Source organism: Podarcis vaucheri (genome assembly GCF_965113315.1).
Source record: "Podarcis vaucheri genome assembly, chromosome: 8".
Taxonomy (NCBI): domain Eukaryota; kingdom Metazoa; phylum Chordata; class Lepidosauria; order Squamata; family Lacertidae; genus Podarcis; species Podarcis vaucheri.
Genome location: NC_138766.1, coordinates 14,475,655 through 14,495,125, shown reverse-complemented (window position 1 = coordinate 14,495,125; position 19,471 = coordinate 14,475,655). Strand labels below are relative to the sequence as shown.

The 19,471-nt window shown below is 48.7% G+C and overlaps 1 protein-coding gene across 2 annotated transcripts in view; it reads left to right on the top strand.

Annotated features, from left to right (window-relative positions):
* Nucleotides 1-19,471, top strand: part of FBXL7 (F-box and leucine rich repeat protein 7) — a 215,568-nt gene that overhangs the window by 46,923 nt on the left and 149,174 nt on the right. The window contains exon 1 of one of the 2 annotated variants that reach the window (XM_082234498.1): nucleotides 13,103-13,838. The exons of the other annotated variant lie outside the window; for it this stretch is intronic. Coding sequence (XP_082090624.1) covers nucleotides 13,802-13,838 — 37 coding nt within the window. The 5' untranslated portion in view covers nucleotides 13,103-13,801. Of the gene's footprint in view, nucleotides 1-13,102; nucleotides 13,839-19,471 lie in introns of those variants that run through there. 2 annotated transcript variants of the gene reach the window in all.

The window sequence follows — 19,471 nt, the reverse complement described above, 5'->3', positions numbered from 1 at the left end:
ACTGTGCCCAGGGAAGGAGAGAGATACTTACGTATTTTTTGCAGAATCCCCAGGACCACCTTAAGCCACCCCCTCTGGGCCCCTTCTGTGCAAACACTTTTGCCTGTGTGGACTAGGAGTGCCTTTCCTACCCCCTTTCCCAAGCTTGCCTGATTTTGAGAAGACAGTGTAAGATCTCTTGCAGTGCTAACGCAGCCCTGGCACTGTATTCCCAGAGACTCCGGGCTTCCAGGCACAGGGGAGCTTGGTGCTATGGGCCTGGCTCTCAGCAGGAAAAGAAACAACCACTTGCTTCCGCTTCCAGGGCACAGTTTTTTGCACTCCCAAACCTCTGGACATTTTGGTGTTTTTTCAAAAAAAAACCCATGCTATTTTTGTCATTTGAATCCCAGACCTGTCTGGGAAAATTCTGACGTATGACAATCCTACCCTTGCATATCACTGCCCTCAGATTTAACAACCTGACTACTTAGATTCCCCATGAGCTTCTTTCCGCCGATGGAAAATGTTTCTAAAATTCCAAATTATAAACAAACGCTGATTGTTCAATGGCAGTACAGTGGAACCTCGTGTTACAGACAGGATTCGTTCCAGAGGCCCGTCCGTAACACGGAACTGATGCAAGTCTGCGCACAAGCGCAGTGCAATTTAGCGCTTCTGTATAAAGCGCAATTTAGTGCTTCTGCGCACGTGTGAGCGGCAAAACCTGGAAGTAACTCGTTCCGGTACTTCCGGGTTGCCGCAGGACGCAACACAAAAACACGTAACCTGAAGCGGACACAATGTGAGGTATGACTGTATGTACATTTTAAATAACAATTCAGAGAGGAAGTTGGGAGGGACAATCTACATGCTACAAGATCTGTCAATCATATTCATTTCACATACGCAATGTGCTCATTATGGGATTTTTCAGGAAGCTAGCTCAGGTCTAAATAATCAAAATTGCCCGGAGAATGTCCTTGCTGTCCACACGCATGTCACTCATGCTGAGCAAATTTTTAATCAACCTGATTGGGTCGGAGAAAATTTCTCTCCTTTTTTAAGAATGATTTTACACACAGAGAGGCACGTACACATACTTAAAAGTTTCTGAAGTACATAACTTTTTTGAAGTGATTCCTGATGGGATCCAATCATAGGTCATTTGGGGAACCCTCCTGCCAAACTGGATGAAGATCTCTCCAGAAGTATCTGAATCAGTGCAGTTGGGAACATTTCGGTCCAGGATTTTGATTCAAAATGGCACCTGCCACCCAATCATAGACAAATTAAGCTGGAGTTGAAAAATTAGTTATTTGTTTGCATGTCAAGACTCCGAGCCCTCCCCATTTGTAGAATAATGAAACACGCAGACACCAGTATTTTAGATTAATGGGATAATTAAGGCCACAACTTTATTGGTTACAGAATGTGAATTGGCTTAGCCATTGGATTTGAACTGACTATACTGACTCCTGACCGCCATGCAAGTAGTCTAGTAAGGGTCAACCACCAGTAGGGGGAGCCCTGTTGATGTACATCAACTGAGAGCTCCCCCAGGGTCCCTGATGGGGTCATGGCATAGCCCTAGCCCATACCCGGGTTTCGGACAAGATCCACACCCCCGGATCCCTTTAACGGAATACCCTTAAAGAGGAGCGGCAGGTGAAGACCACAACCTCCCCTCCCATAAACCAGGTTTTACCAATGCCTAACCACCAAACCTTTCAAAAGTTGTGACGCTTGCTACGAGGCAGGCGAAAACCACATGGCTGGTGCCCATTTACCAAGTGGGAAAATTCCTACCTAGCCCCCTCAACAGGTGACCAACCATGGTCCATAGCAAGGCCAAGATGGCGAACGCATGAAAATAGGGTGGGAACGCGGGAGAGCCAATGAAAGAGAAGGTAAGGAGAGGGAGCCGGCTGGCCATGTGGCAGCTTAAATAAGGCAAGCCATGCCCCCTAGCCGACCGGATTGGTCGTCCGGGGGTGTGATACTGCCGGGACTCCCTATGACATAGGTGGCATTGCCACGCCCCCCGCTGTACACGGGGAGAATGCGTCATCTGCTTGCAACACTGCCCCCCATGGAGGGGGAGTGACTTTATGGGAATACTTTGTAAAATTGGTAAAGGTAAAGGGACCCTGACCATTAGGTCCAGTCGTGGCCGACTCTGGGGTTGTGGCGCTCATCTCGCTTTATTGCCCGAGGGAGCTGGCATACAGCTTCCGGGTCATGTGGCCAGCATGACTAAGCCGCTTCTGGCGAACCAGAGCAGCGCATGGAAACACCGTTTACCTTCCCACCGGAGTGGTACCTATTTATCTACTTGCACTTTGTGCTTTCAAACTGCTAGGTTGGTAGGAGCAGGGACCGAGCAACGGGAGCTCACCCCATCGCGGGGATTCAAACCGCTGACCTTCTGATCGGCAAATCTTAGGCTCTGTGATTTAACCCACAGCGCCACCCGCGTCCCTTCTGAAAATTGGTAAATAAATGTAAATACAACTGAAAGGAGAACAAATGCATCAACTAGCAGATTTAATTCAAGTGTAATAATAATATAATAATTTATTATTTCTACCCCGCCCATCTGGCTGGGTTTCTCCAGCCACTTTGGGCAGCTTCCAACAAAACACTAAAATACAATAATCTATTAAACATTAATAACTTCCCTAAACAGGGCTGCCTTCAGATGTCTTCTAAAAGTTTGGTAGTTATTTTTCTCTTTGACATCTGGTGGGAGGGTGTTCCACAGGGCAGGTGCCACTACCGAGAAGGCCCTCTGCCTGATTCCCTGTAACTTGGCTTCTCGCAGCAAGGGAACCGCCAGAAGGCCCTCGGTGCTGGACCTCAGTGTCCGGCAGAACGATGTAGATAATGTAGATAAAGGCATGGCTGCATAAAGTATATGTGCCCTTAATGCATAAATGGTTTACTATTCTTTGTGGCGAGTGCCTAGCTGGACGCACTGCAGTCTGGACAATCCAAGTTCTGTAACCTCTGAAAGTCAGCATTTACTATTATACCTAATTCCAGAGACAAAGGTCAATGGAGCAGCTATCAAACACATGCTTTAGAACTTTGCCGTTTTCTTTTGGATTCCTTGAGGTATTGCTGTGCCCAAAAGCAATCAACACGCTCATTTGGAATTATGAAATATGAACAGCTATTTGGAAATGTAGTCATCTTGCTAGTGTCCAAAAGAAGAAGTAATCAGAATATTATATTTGGCTTATAGATTGAAAGACGAGGAAAACATAATGGATGGTTAAATCCCCACTGCTGTTCAAATATGAATGAGTGAACATTACACTGACATTACAGTAATTCATCATTCTTTAAGTATTAGAGCAAGATATTGGAAATATTATTAAAAATAACAATCTCATGGACCTTCTACCGTTAAGCGGCAACATACCAAAATACGTTCATATAAGGGAATTGTGCAATTGAGACAAGAAGTGATCATGGCATTCTTTCAAGATTTTCAGAATAGACCTGTCAGGGAACTGACATCAGAGGAAAGGGAGTTGGTAGGGCTCCCAGAGACTGGGAGAGAGTCAGCAGCCAAAGCAGGGACCAGTAGGGGGAGCGAGGGGTCTCTGGAGGAGGATCTCAGTAATGCTGAGAGAGACGCAGCAGCCCAGGCAGGAAACAGCAGGGGAGAGAAAGGGGTGAGAGACACATCCAGCGAAAATAGCGGGGAGGTGTCAGAAGCAACTGCAGGGAGACCCATGCTTCGCCGGAAGCTGCCACGTCGTGAGTCCAGGAGACGCGTTTCCGTTAAGGAACTTCTTTGCTGGAAGCGCTTCCGCAGGCAGCCACTGTCAGACTCTACTAGTGACTAGAGCAGACATGTCTGAGGAGCTCTGTCACACACAGAGGTTTGTGGGGCCGCACAAACTCTGAAGGGGCACAATTTTAAGCACAAGCAGCTAATCATCCCCTGACAGCAGTCTGACAGTCTTTGTACGCTGCCTGTGCAGGAGAAAGCATCATGAGCAACCCAGCCGGAACCGGAGAGGCAGGGGTTGGAGCTGGTCCAAGCTTGGAAGAAAGGTATCAAGCTCTGGAGGTCCAACTTGCGCTGCAGACGGCGAGGCTCGAGGAGAGAAGGGCTCAGGATGCTGACAAAAAGGGGAGAACCACGCAGTTCCCCAGAAAGGTACCAGGATTGGTGCAGAAGTTTGGGGGGGACCCCAAGGATTACCATGCCTTTAGGACCGAGATGCAATATGCCCTGAATGTGCAGTTTGATGAGTTCCCTGATGAGGAATCGCGAGTTGCTTTCGTAATTGGGCATCTTGAGAAGGGGGCGCGGGACTGGGTTCGACCCCTGATGGCAACGCACAACGATATCCTAAAGGACACTATGAAGTTCTTTCGTGCAATGGATATCATGTTTTCCAGCGATATTGAGGAAGGGGTGGTGCGCAGACAGCTAATGGCTTGCAAGCAGGGAAGCAGATCTGTCCGTGAGTACTGGACTGAATTTACCATGCTGATTCACAGATTGGGGTGGGATTTATCGGCAGCACCCATTCAGATGCTATTTGAAGAAGGTCTTTCTTCGGCTGTGAAAGACGAGCTGTCCAGGAGCCCCAGGGCGGTGTCTATGGATCAGCTGACCAAATCTGCGCTGACCATTGGAGCGCGCCAGGAGGCAAGAGCCTTGGAGAGGCGGGAAGGGAGAGGGGAACGTTGGAAGGAGTTACGCATTCCAGACATTCCTGAGCCAGCTTTCCCGCCGGCAGAGCCGATGGAAATCGGAACAGCCCGCGCGCGCGCAGTTTCAAAGCCCAGTGAGGGGGCGAAGAAGGAGGGAAAGGGAGCCCGGAAATGCTATCTCTGCCAACAGCCAGGCCACTTTGCCAGAGTCTGCCCCCAGAGGAAGGAATGGCAAGGGATGGTGGGAGCAGTTGAGGGGGGAGAGCAGGGAGAAACGGAGCAGGTAAAAGCCAACGCCTGGTTGCCACCGTCAGGGCACTGCAGCCAGGCCAAAGAGCAGTAAAAGTGCCCGTGCCAGAAGCTCCTCGACCTGCTCTAGTAATTGAAGTGTCGCTAGAGCTGCAAAATGGACACCCCCTAAAAATAAAGGCGCTGTTGGACTCAGGCAGCTCCTGCAATTTTATGAGCAAGGAGTTTGCTGCTGAACATCAGATACAGACTATCCCTTTAAGCAACCCCCTGCAGGTGACCACGATCGATGGCAGGGAACTGTTGGGAGGAGGAGTTAGCTTGCAGACCGTCCCAATGATAATGAGGGTGGCAAGGCACACAGAACTGATAGCGTTTAATGTGGCCACCTTGGGAGGCGCTCCCATTATTTTGGGAATGAGCTGGCTAGCCCTACATGATCCGCTGGTGGGCTGGCATCAAAGAGTGGTTTCCTTCGGTTCAGCACATTGCTTAGAACACTGCAGGGGGGAAAAGGGGTCAGCAGGGGCCCAAGCCACCCTGGCAGGGACTGAAGTAATGGGGAAGGGGAAGGTGCCACCACAGTATGCTGATCTCAGCGACGTGTTCAGCGAGAAGGAAGCTGACCAACTACCCCCGCATAGGCCCTTTGATTGCCAGATCAATTTACTCCCTGGAGCACAGCTTCCTGTAGGCAAGTTGTATGCCATGTCAGACAGGGAAATGCAGGAGTTGCGAGCGTTCATTGACAAGAACCTGAAGAGAGGCTTCATCAGAGAGTCCAAGGCAGCGGGGGGTAGCCCAGTGTTTTTTGTGGATAAAAAAAACACGGACAAGCCGAGACTTGTATGTGATTTTAGGCGGTTAAATGCAGTGACAGAGCCGGCGGCTTTTCCTATGCCCAGGATTGATGATATTTTGACCAGGGTGCGGAAAGGAAAGATTTTTACAAAGCTGGACCTAAGGGGGGCGTACAACCTGATACGTATAAGGAAAGGGGATGAATGGAAGACCACCATGTTCACCCCTTTGGGGGCATTTGAATACCTCGTTATGCCTTTTGGATTACAAACAGGCTCCGCGTGTTTTCAAGCCTTCATGAACCACGTACTGGGGCCTTTGCTCTACAAGAATTGCGTGGCCTTCTTAGATGACGTGTTGGTGTATTCGGAGAATGAGGAGCAACATGTGAGAGACGTCAGAGAAGTGTTGAGCAGGCTGCAAGCCAACAGGCTGTGGGTGAAACTGGAGAAGTGTCAGTTTCATACCAAGGAGGTGGAATTCCTGGGGTACCGCTTGTCAGACAAGGGGTTGGCCATGGACCCCGGCAAGGTTCAAGCGGTGCTGGAATGGAAAACACCCAAGACCAAGAAGGATGTGCAGAGGTTCCTAGGGTTTGGAAACTTTTATCGTAAGTTCATCCGAAACTTCGCCCACCTGACGGCGCCCATCACGGACTGTCTCAGCAGTAAAAAGAAGTTTGTTTGGACGGGGGAGGCGGAGCGAGCGTTTGAGGAACTGAAAAGGGCCTTCGCCTCTGATGAACAACTTCTACATGTGGATTTACAAAAAAAGCTGAGGGTCGAAACAGACGCTTCTGACAGAGCCATAGGGGCGGTGCTTCTTCTGCAGCCGGGGAAGGAGGGGTCAGAGTGGCGACCGTGTGCCTTCTTTTCGCGAAAGCTGAACAAATCTGAGAGGAACTACACGGTGTACGACCGGGAACTTCTTGCGATTCATGAGGCCTTCCGGAGATGGAGGCACCTGCTAATTGGTGCACAACAGAAGGTGCAAGTGTGCACGGACCATAAGAATCTAGAGTATTGGAGAACTGCGCGAGTGCTCAACCAACGGCAGTTGAGATGGGCCCAGGAGTTCTCCAAATTTAACTTTGAGATTTGTTACGTGCCAGGCCCAGAGAACGTTAGGGCGGACGCTCTCTCACGCAAACCTGAATATTTGGAGGGAGAGGGTGCACCCGAAGAGACCCATGTCATTCCCGAGGACCGCTGGGTGTGTGGGGCGGCATTGGTGGGGCAAAGGGAACTGGTAGAGGGAACGGTGCAGGATGAATACGCCCAGGACAAACTCAGGGGTCTCAGGAGGGAGGGAGACAAACCCGGGGGTTTTGAGGAGAGAAACGGGGCGTTGTACTACAAGGGAGCGTTATACATACCTGAAGGGGAATTGAGGGAAAAGGTACTCAAGCAACTGCACGATAGCCCCACAGCAGGGCATTTTGGGCAACACAAAACCATGTGGCTGGTTACCAGGGAATTCTGGTGGCCCAAGGTCAGGGAAGATGTGCGGGAGTATGTGAGAGGGTGTGACCAATGCCAACGAGCCAAGGGGGAGAGGCGGGCACCGGCAGGTTTATTAGAACCACTACCCACGCCGGAAAGGCCATGGGAGGCAGTGGCAATAGATTTCATGACTGATCTGCCCAGGTCCAAAGGGAAAACAGCCATCATGGTTGTGGTAGACCTGTTAACCAAGATGGCCCACTTTATAGCCTGCTCACATGCGGTCACAGCGGAAGAAACCGCTAAATTGTTTGTGGAAAATGTGTTTAGGCTGCATGGCGCCCCCTTGAGGGTGGTTTCTGACCGAGGGAAACAATTTACTTCCAGGTTCTGGAGGAAGCTCATGAGCTTATTGCATGTAGAGGTGAATTTCTCAACTGCCCGTCATCCAGAAACCAACGGGCAGGCGGAAAGAGCTAATGGTGTCCTCCAGCAATATTTGAGGTGTTATGTGAATGACAGAGAGAATGATTGGGTGGAGAAGCTGGCGTTGGCAGAATTTGCCTACAACAATGCAGAGAACGTGTCCACGGGGATGAGCCCCTTTTTGGCTAATCACGGGTGTCATCCCCGAGCCTTCCCAGGGGGGGGAAGGGGAGAACTGGAGCGTTCCAGCCGCAGAACAGTTCGTTGAAGAAATGGAAGCGATCCATCGCCAGCTCCAACTTAACTTAAACAGGGCGAAGGAGGAATATAAGAGGCAGGCAGACAAAACCAGAAGGGAAGGGGAAAGCATTAGGGTGGGGGACCAGGTGTGGCTGTCCACCCAAGGGTTACCATTCAAAGGAGGTTGTAAGAAGTTAAGACCCAAAAGGCTGGGCCCATTTGAAGTCACGCAGCAGGTCAACCCAGTGGCTTTCAGACTCCGGTTACCGAACCACATGAAGTTGCACCCAGTGTTCCACAGGTCGTTGCTGTCACCGTATAAAGGGGACAGAGAGGGGAGGGTCAATAGGGGACCAGCTATGGAGGAAAAAGAACACAGCTACCATGTAGCGGAGATTCTCGATTCCAGGTGGAAGGGAGAGCAAGTAGAGTATTTGGTAATGTGGGAAGGGGAGCCGGAGTCGGAAAACACCTGGGTCAGGGCAGAGGATGTAGATGACGAGGTTTTGATAGAAACTTTTCATCAGAGATTCCCTCGTAAACCCCAGCCAGTGGCGAGGTTCCGGAGGGAATACTTCGCCACCACCGACGAAGAAGAAGAGTTGGAGGGGTTCTCTGATTCCGAGGTGGAGGAGGATTCAGCGAGTCGGAACGAAGACCGATGGAGGGAAATGTTCGAGACGTCTGAAGATGAAGAGGATTCTTTTCGGGGTTTCAGCTCCTCACCGCCCAGAGGAGAGAGTAGGGGCGGGGGAGAAGGGGGCCCTGGAGGGGAGGTGGATGTCAGGGAACTGACATCAGAGGAAAGGGAGTTGGTAGGGCTCCCAGAGACTGGGAGAGAGTCAGCAGCCAAAGCAGGGACCAGTAGGGGAGCGAGGGGTCTCTGGAGGAGGATCTCAGTAATGCTGAGAGAGACGCAGCAGCCCAGGCAGGAAACAGCAGGGGAGAGAAAGGGGTGAGAGACACATCCAGCGAAAATAGCGGGGAGGTGTCAGAAGCAACTGCAGGGAGACCCATGCTTCGCCGGAAGCTGCCCCGTCGTGAGTCCAGGAGACGCGTTTCCGTTAAGGAACTTCTTTGCTGGAAGCGCTTCCGCAGGCAGCCACTGTCAGACTCTACTAGTGACTAGAGCAGACATGTCTGAGGAGCTCTGTCACACACAGAGGTTTGTGGGGCCGCACAAACTCTGAAGGGGCACAATTTTAAGCACAAGCAGCTAATCATCCCCTGACAAGACCTTTTAAAGTAATCAATTAAAACTTGAAGGAAGTTATGCCAACTGACAGAATTTGAGGGCATCTCTTTAAAATGGTTTGATGAAAATCAAACTTTTTTAAGAACTGGGAAACTGATCAGCCATTCAACAACTGCTAGGGGAATTTAAAAGATTTTTTTTTAAAAAAAAAAGTGAGCTGGTGTTGATGGCAATGAGATTTTATTGGTGACTCACTTGGGCCTAAATACATTTTTTAATATTAAAAACCAAGCACACCAGAAGAGTGACATGCATACCTCATAAACTAATTATTCCCATGGAGCTTTCTCCTAGCTTACAGTATTTTACAGTTTTATTGGAATCCGAATAGAGTGTATGTGTGTATATTAAACAGGCTGTGTGACCTTTTTTTTTTTTTTGGCATGGTGGGTGAGGGGTCATTTAAATACCTCTTGCAGATTCCCGCAAAGGAATCACTGTTATGGTTAACAATCTTGTTCTAGTTGGTTTACATTATAAATGCATTCACAGAAGTTCATAGTTGGATGGTGAACAATTCTCTTGTAAAATGATGCCTAATTTGCCCCTTGTTCAGTTATACAATTGACTCACAGTAGCAAGATCACTGCAGATGGTGACAGCAGACACGAAATTAAAAGACGTCTGCTTCTTGGGAGAAAAGCAATGACAAACCTAGATAGCATCTTAAAAAGCAGAGGCATCACCTTGCCAACAAAGCTATGGTTTTCCCAGTAGTGATATACGGAAGTAAGAGCTGGACCATAAGGAAGGCTGATTGCCGAAGAATTGATGCTTTTGAATTATGGTGCTGGAGGAGACTCTTGAGAGTCTCATGGACTGCAAGAAGATCAAACCTATCCATTCTGAAGGAAATCAGCCCCGAGTGCTCACTGGAAGGACAGATTCTGAAGCTGAGGCTCCAATACTTTGGCCACCTCATGAGAAGAGAAGACTCCCTGGAAAAGACCCTGATGTTGGGAAAGATTGAGGGCACAAGGAGAAGGGGACAACAGAGGATGAGATGGTTGGACAGTGTTCTCGAAGCTACCAGCATGAGTTTGACCAAACTGCGGGAGACAGTGGAAGAGAGGTGTTCTGGTGTTCATGCTCTGGTTTTGCCCTGTCTGCATATTCCATAAGTTTTTGTACCTATTCTTCCTTTGCTGGGACTTCTGCTTCTTTCCATTTTGGGCCAAGTAACATTCTTGCTGCAATAGTTCGTGGATTCAAGTCAGGTTTCGTTCCCCTTCATGCTGTGCTAGAATGTACAATCCCTTGTGGTTGGATACATCAGTTTTTCTCCAGCGTGGCGTTGTCAGTTTGGTTCATACAGGCCGTATACAGACTCCTGTTTACTCTGCATCCAATGCATTTCTGCTGCTGCTGTTTAGGGAATTAGTGTACAGTGATACCTCAGGTTAAGTACTTAATTCGTTCCGGAGGTCCGTACTTAACCTGAAACTGTTCTTAACCTGAAGCACCACTTTAGCTAATGGGGCCTCCTGCTGCCGCCGTGCCGCTGGAGCATGATTTCTGTTCTCATCCTGAAGCAAAGTTCTTAACCTGAAGCACTATTTCTGGGTTAGTGGAGTCTGTAACCTGAAGCATATGTAACCTGAAGCGTACGTAACCTGAGGTACCACCGTACATAGTTAGTCACAAACCATGCCTATCCTGTTATGAAGGGCTGTATTTTGAGAGTCCCCCCCCAAACCAGCTTCGATCCGAATTCAGGCAAAGAATGGCCTCCCAGGCAAAGAATGGCCTCCACAGCCTCAGTTATAAGGTCCAGGAGGCTCTATAGAACTGAAATTTGCAAAAAGGGGGAAATTCACCGGTTGTGGCTTATCCTGAGTGTGATGGAGAAAGCCCTGCTGAAATTCTGCTCCTTACAGTATGAACCTTGTAGACCGAACCAAGAGGGCTCCCTCCCAATAAAATACTGTTGGGAAGTATGAACATAGGACTTGGAACCTTCAGTTAACCTTCATAAGAGCACGTTGTGAACAAGTCATCTTATTCCCCCTTTGTGGGGTTGGGAAACTCAAAATTACAGGCGTGAACTTTAAAAGGCCTCTCTTTGGGGGAGATCAGCAAAACTGGGTCCTGTAAGATAAGCCAGACATTTATTGTTTCACTGAATATATTTGATTAAGTGACTGCAGACACAGGTACTAAGCAGGAATTGTGACTTCTGTAGCACCTTCTTTTTATGTTTAAAGAAGTGTCTTGTTGCCAGGGCCTTGGGGAGAGGGACAAGGAGACGATGGAAGCAAAAACGGAACTCAAATATCTAAATTAAAAGCAGAAATTTGTACTGGACCACCAGCTTGGCTATCAAAGCAAATTTTTGTTTAAATTAGTGATTGGGAATTTTGCCCTAAATTGTTAAAAACTTGGCTCCTAGGCACCCACATATTTTTCCTCCAGCTCTCTCCCAAATAATTTGGCCGTTTAATTTATCAAGGGGCTTATTAATGGAGGTTATTGTGTGCTTGCAATTCCTTAGACTCCTCTGAGGATGTTTGGTGCCCCCCTCCCAGGAAAAGATTCAACAAAAGCGGCTAGAAGAAGCTTTAATTAAATGTCTGGTTTCAATGGGATTACTGCCTGATTAATCCAGCCTCTGTCTGCCTGTCAATCATGCCTGTCATTATAATTGTCAACTATATAGCCGCTAACTGTGCGAAAACTCAATCTGGCTGTTCTTTATTTAAATGTGTCGTTTTAGCTTTATTTATTTATTTTACAAGCGTCTCAAAGAAGCATACCTTCCAGCTCCCCGAGTTTGCTGCTGCAACCTGTTTGCCAGGGAGAAGTAGACTTGATTCAGATCCACACTCCTTCACTGGAATGTGTGCTGCAGACGGACTTTACTCAGCAGTAGACAGTCCCACTAAGCTTTAACAGCTTTTGCTCCCAAGAAAATGTGCACAAAACCACGCCCTTTCATTAGCCCTTCTTAAAAGTTGCAAGTCCTTTGTCACTGTCTGATACTATTCAGCACAGCCAATGACTGGCTATGAAGGATGCTTGGTAGAGTCCCTTCTTCACTGTCATGCAGAAAAGTTCGAAACTTTGCTGTTTGCCAGAGCCTGCCTGTGATCCTGTGCCTGACCTTGCCTGGTTTCCTGCCTCGTGTCCTGCCTTGGCCCTGTTGGACTGACTCCTCGCAGAACCCTTGAATTTGGGACCGGACCTGGACTGCATTGCTCGGGTTACTCCTGGGCCCAGCACAGGTGTAAAGCACTGAGCCTCTTGGGCTTCCCAATCAGAAGGTCGGCAGTTCAAATCCCCCTCCCGTTGCTCGGTCCCAGCTCCTGCCAACCTAGCAGTTCAAAAGCATGTCAAAGTGCAAGTAGATAAATTAGTACTGCTCCAGCGGAAAAGTAAATGGCATTTCCGTGCACTGCTCTGGTTTCACCAGAAGTGGTTTAGTCATGCTGGCCACATGACCTGGAAAAACTGTGGACAAATGTTGGCTCCCTCGGCCAGTAAAGCAAGATGAGTGCCGCAACCCCAGAGTCATTTGTGGCTGGACTTAACTGTTGGGGTCCTTTACCTTTACCTTTTAAAGGTCCCTTTGGCCCCCAAAATAATATATTTGAGCCCCCCCCCAGTTGATGAGCATTGCCATTCAGAATAGGATGTATGTGCCTTGTCTTGTGATTGATTATGTGGGGTGGGGCTTACCTGCCCTCCCAAATATTTTATTCAAGTTGGTACCCCTGGCAGTGAGGCCGAGAGGGGAGTCTTGTTGTCTGGGCAGCCCATGACCTCCATACACACTGCCCTGGCTTGCGCCCCGGAAAGGTCACTTCGCGGTTTGACTTCACCCCCGAGGCGCACTCCATTGTCTGTCGATACAGACGGCTGCCAACAATTCCAAACTCCATAACAAAAGAAGCCCCCTCCTCCGAAGAGTTTCCTTTCAAGGAGGGAAGGGAGACATGATTGGAAACATCTTTCTGGGCGCAACGCTGTTCCTGATGCAATACCGCTGCGAAAGCCGAAAGGCTGGCCAGGAAGGGGGGTGGGTGCAGCGCGCTGCTGTGTCTTTAAACAGCCACGACCTTGGCTTGGTCTCTCTCAGGCTCGGGCGGTGATTGACACGGAGAGGAGGCGCCTGCTTGTAACAAAAGTCGGCGGCGTCGGAGCGCGCGGGTGCGCGCGTGTTTGGAGAAGCAATCTAGTTAACAAGTGGCCGCGATTCACCGCCAGGGGGAAGAGGAGGAGGAGAGAAAAGACAAGAGCCGAGCCTGAAAAAAAGAGGGGCTGGAGCGCTTGCAAAGGGCTCTGCCACTCCCCGGCCAGCTCTGCAGAAAGGAGCGCGTCTCGGTCTCTCTCCTTGCTTTGGGCTTGACAATCTCACTTTCCTTGCGCTCTGATCGACTGGTGGATTACATCTGGAGCTACTGCCCCTTACTTCCTCGGTGTCCCCTCCTCTTTCCTTGGGGAGGCTCAGGGTTTTTTTAACCCCCTTCTCTCTCTTTTTGGAGGAGTCTAAGTTTGTTTCAGTCGTCGCAAAAGGCTGAAGGGCGGCGGAGGGGAGAAACCAACTGGAGAGGAAAGGCTAGAGAAAGTCCCCTGCGCTCCGCCGCGCCTCTTTTCGCGGTGGCCTTTTAAAAACAAGCAGCGCCGCATCTTCTCTTTGTCTCCTTCCTCCCCAGCCCAAACATTTATCTGTGGTTCGACATGGTGGGTGTAGCGGGGAGGAGGAGGACGAGGACGAGAGTATGAAGGCGGCAGGATGGGAGCGAACAATGGCAAGCAGTACGGCAGTGATGGTAAGTCCGCTTTGGCCAGGGCGGGCGCAACGGCGCGGCGCGTCCCTTGGAGGTGCCTTGGAGAGGGGGCTGTAGGCGCGCGCGCAGGGCGGGCGGGCACTGCTCTGCCAGCCTCTCCGAAGCGTTCGGAGAATTTGCAGATGTTCCCCGAGCGGCAGGAGTCTGCCCGCCTCTCCCCGCTGCCTGCCCACCGCAGCGAAGGCACTGCAAAGTTGCAACCCCCTTTTCGGGAAAATCTGGATGTCAGTTTGGGGAAAAGCTCGAAGCAGGCTTGGTAGTTCCTTCCTTGGTTTTCTCTCCCCGCACCCGCAACCCAATCCTCGTGCACCTTTACGTAGAAGCTAGTCCCACGGAGTTCAGAGTTAGTCCCAACTCCTAGGGGCCGAGGTGCTTTGCCCCTCCCCAATAAAATATTTGAGGGGGTTGCCCCCCCACAGTTGATGGGCATTGCCATTCAAATGATGTGCATGTGCCGCATCATGTGATCGATTATGCGGGGCGGGCCTTACCTGCCCCCCAATATTTTATTCAAGTTGGCACCCCGGTCACTTTATGTGTGCATAGGATGGACTAGTCTTGACTGCGGAGTGGGGGCTTAGGATGGGAGGGGCACAGCGGATGCGTATCTGGTTTGTTGGGAAAAGCAAGGAGATGCTTATGGCTGTGTATGAGAAAGTTGTTTGGTATAGGATTCTAGAACTGTAGAGTTGGAAAGGACCTCCTAGGGGTCATCTAGTCCAACCCCCTGCAACGTAGGAATCTTTTGCCCCACGCATAGGTGGCGTGCCAGTTACAGTATTTTTCATGCACAGCAGAGTGATCTGCCTCCTGTAGCAGGATTGTCTTGGTGGGTTGACAAAGGGAGATTACTAATACAAGACTGTATGCTGAACGCAGGAAGATCGCGCCACCTTAAAAATGCACCCCAAGTCTGCATTCACACTTAAGGTCTCCAACAGCAGTAGTTCACTCTTGCAAGTATCTTTAGCAGCCCCTTCGCTTTTGTACTAGATTCGTGGAGAGTAAAGTGAGTTGGTGGGGTGGACAGCTCAGAAGTGGCACACACTGTTGTTCGAGTTTACTGCTCTTGCAGAATGTGCCCACGCCCAAACTTAGTAGCTCCCCTTTCCTCCTCCCATAATCCTTTCCTAAAATTCTTATTTAGACTAGCGCAGTTATTTTAGTGCAACCAAGCCACACTTTGCATATAATTAGTTGTCGGTCCTTCCTGCCATTGTGTCTCTGTGTTTTGAGATATTCTGTCTGTAGGCTGTAACCCTTTCCGGGTCTCCTGTCTGTTTGAAATTCCTCAGTGGCATGCAAGCAGAGATTCCTCCTCAGTACTGTAGCTCTTTAGGGAAGGTTGCTTCTGCTGCCTGCTAGATCAGTCAGAAGAGCCTGGAGATGTGGCAATTCCTTTACTTTTACAATATCAGGGTTAGCAACAAGGAGGCATCTATTTCTCTGAATGTTGAGGTACGAAAATATACTATTTGAAAAAAAGAACCTCCATAGTACGTGCTCTGGGAATGAAAAGCTGCCGTGTTCAAACACTACTGTTGTCTGGTTATTTATCGTATGTGTATTTGCTTGTGAGTGAATTCAGTGGGTTCAGTCAAATGTCTTTCCACAGAAGCAGGCAGAAGTGCGCAGCTCATGTTTCGGGCTGCCTTTGAAAGTGACCCGGAAACTACAACTAATCCAGAATGCAGCAGCTAGACTGGTGACTGGGAGTGGCCACCAAGTCCCGCAATTTATATGTCAATTTAGCCAGTTCTGCCTTTTCTGAAATGTTTGCTAACTTTCTAACTAGAGTGGTGATTCTCCGCTCTTTCCTGTATGGATGCTCTTAATTCTTTGCCAGACAAGTAATCTGAATGAGTCTAGAACAGTGGTTCCCAACTGGTGGTTCGTGGACCCCACAGGGTCTGCATAACACACCCAGGGGGTCCATGACCATACGTGTCAACTTTCCAGGACATCCTCTTTTGGGGGACCATGCTGTCATCCCAGAGATACCAACATTTTCAAAAGTAGGGGGTTCATGTCTTGGCTTTTGAACTAAGTCCACAGTGCTTAGTTAATCAGGAACCATTGGTCTAGAATGTTTTTGGTACGGGTCCCTTCAGTAGCTGTCTATGGAGGCACAGATCACTTCTGTGGCCAGGGCAGCTGTCTACCAGCTCCTTCTGGTACACAGGCTGAGACCCTACCTACCCACAGACTGTCTCACCAAAGTGGTGCAGGCTCTAGTTATTTCCCGCTTGGACTACTGCAATGCGCTCTGTGTGGGGCTACCTTTGATGGTGACTTGGAAACTACAACTAATCCAGAATGCAGCAGCCAGACTGGTGACTGGGAGTAGCCACCAAGACCATATAACACCGGTCCTGAAAGACCTCCATTGGCTCCTGGTACGTTTCCAAGCACAATTCAAAGTGTTGGTGCTGACCTTTAAAACCCTAAACGGCCTCGGTCCAGTATACCTGAAGGAGCATCTCCACCCCCATTGTTCAGCCCGGACACTGAGGTCCAGTTCCAAGGGCCTTCTGCTGGTTCCCTCACTGCGAGAAGTGAAGCTACAGGGAACCAGGCAGAGGGCCTTCTGAGGTGGACGCTCTCTCATCAGATGTCAAGGAAATAAAAAACTCTCTGACTTTTAGAAGACATCTGAAGGCATCCCTGTTTAGGGAAGTTTTTAATGTTTGATGTTTTATTCTGTTTTTAATATTCTGTTGGGAGCCTCCCAGAGTGGCTGGGCAAAACCAGAAAGATGGGTGGGGTATTATTATTATTATTATTATTATTATTATTATTATTAATAGCAGCAGCTCTGGGTGGATGCACCAATGTATGTGGAGGTGCTTCAAACATTCACTAGGCCTTGTGAATGCGGGGGCACAGAGATCTCAGAGGTGCAGGAATTTTCTCACCAGTATCCAAGTAGCATCCCTGCGTACTGGACTCAATATTTCCTTCTTAAATAGCAGTGGCATTAATCACTTAAAAATGTATTTAAAGTACATAATTTGTTGTTTAGTCATTTGTGGAATATGCAGACAGGGCAAAACCAGAGCATGCCAGGCACTCCTGTCTTCCACTGACTCCCGCAGTTTGGTCAAACTCATGTTAGTAGCTTCAAGAACACTGTCCAACCATCTCGTCCTCTGTCATCCCCTTCTCCTTGTGCCCTCAATCTTTCCCAACATCAGGGTCTTTTCCAGGGAGTCTTCTCTTCTCATGAGGCGGCCAAAGTATTGGAGCCTCAGCTTCAGGATCTGTCCTTCCAGTGAGCACTCAGGGCTGATTTCCTTCAGAATGGATAGGCTTGATCTTCTTGCAGTCCATGGGACTCTCAAGAGTCTCCTCCAGCATCAGAATTCAAAAGCATCAATTCTTCTTCGATCAGCCTTCTTTATGGTCCAGCTCTCACTTCCATACATCACTACTGGGAAAACCATAGTTTTAACTATACAGACCTTTGTCAGCAAGGTGATGTCTCTGCTTTTTAAGATGCTGTCTAGGTTTGTCATTGCTTTTCTTCCAAGAAGCAGGTGTCTTTTAATTTCGTGGCTGCTGTCACCATCTGCAGTGATCATGGAGCCCAAGAAAGTAAAATCTCTCACTGCCTCCATTTCTTCCCCTTCTATTTGCCAGGAGGTGATGGGCCCAGTGGCTTAGTTTTTTAGATGAAGTACATAATAGCCTTGTATTTGGCTGGAGCTCTTAGCTTTAGCTTTTCTATCTGCAATTTGAATGCGGCCAGACAATGTGAATTTGGACCAGTCTGCCTTGTGTTTTCTCCCGCTCTGTCACGAACTCTTAATGCTCATTTAATATTGGCAAGAAATTCTTCTGTTTAATATAGAGGAATTCCCAAACAAACTTACTCAGTACAAAGAAAGCTGTACATATACAAAAATGAGTGAAACTTCAGATACCTTTGACCCGATGGACCTTGAGTCATGGAGGATAATGTGAGGATCTTTTTAGCTTCAAATGAACCAGGGGTAATTGAGAGTCTGGGTTGTTCCCTGCTGAAAATATGTCTTGCTTTCTGCCTCACACTTTGTGAAATAAACATGGGGGGTGCCTTGTGAATTACATTTAACGCAGCAGACACGGTCTATTCTTTTCTATGGGCTTTTGAGCAAGCACCACATATATGTAAATATATTCTTTTATAACCCTTTGTAGTTGGTTCTTGATATTTCAGGGATTCCTGCCTTGTGCAGTGTAGTGTGGGGCTGCTTCCTGGCTACATGGCAAGTTTTTCAACCCCAGGGACAAAGCAAGAGAGAGGCAGAGTTTAATGTGCTCCAGCTGTTCTATATAAATGCTACCTCTGCAATTTCGCTTTACTAAAACCCCTTTTCTGAGTTTTGCATTTAGATGTATGGAGCCTAGTCTATCCCTGCTCAGATGCTGTTCTCCGCGGAACTGCTGAGATGGTTTAGTCCTTCTTTGTGCTTTTGTGTAAGTGATGTTTGGGAAGGTCAGATTAAATGAAACCCACAGGAACCTTTTCAACGTTGATACAAGGAACTTCAGCTACCAAAAAAACCACCCTTTGTTTTTCACCATTTCCCTGCTTTTTATCTGTTTGGGTTGGAGTCAGCTTAGCTGTACCCACTGAATTTACTGAACATAGGTCTGTTGATTTCCGTGGGGCTACTTTGAGTCAAACCTAGTTGAACGCTGTATTTTTTCACACTGCCAAGAAGAGCTGAACACCAATCTTCTTTGCTTTCTCTCAAGGAAAAAGGACATTCTTCACCCTTCCAGTTGGTCTCCCAGTGTGGTCAGGAAGATGCATGTGACTGCTGGACCCCAGGAAGCAAGGAGGGGGACCAGACTTCCTGCCATGTCTTGTCTAGTGGCTGGGAAGCAGAGTTCCTGCAGAATTCTCAGACGGCTCACCTCACTGTTTCAGTTAGAGTACTTCCATTTTGGCTAGGGCTGAGGCTCTTCATGGTTCCCAAAGGGCTTGCTTTTTGTTTTCTTCTTCTAGCCTGGGCCAGTTGATTCAGCAATTCAAACCCTTCATAGGAGCTTCTATGCAGGGCCCCTGCTGGCTGCTGCTATGTGTTGGGTGCTACGTGTTGGATGCGGGTGGCGCTCTGGTCTAAACCACTGAGCCTCTTGGGCTTGCTGATCAGAAGGTTGGCAGTCCGAATCCCCACAACAGGGTGAGCTCCCGTTGCTCTGTCCCAGCTCCTGCCAACCTAACAGTTCGAAAGCATGCCAGTACAAGTAGACAAACAGGTACCACTGTGGCAGGAAGGTAAACAACGCTCCCATGCGCTCTGGCTTCCATCACGATGTTCTGTTGCACCAGAAGTGGTTTAGTTATGCTGGCCACATGACTCGGAAAGCTGTCTGTGGACAAATGGCTCCCTTGGCCTGAAAGCGACATGAGCACCACAACCCCATAGTCACTTTTGACTGGACTTAACTGTGCAGGGGTCCTTTACGTTTACCTTTTACGTGTTGGGGACCTTTCAGAATAGCATGAAAGTTAGTGTAGGGAGCTGAGTGTAGGAGCGAGAGGCAGAATTGTTCGAAATGCCCTCCCTTACTATTAAACTGACAGAAGCCTTCACTGGGTTAAAAAAAAAAAGCTTTTCTGTGTA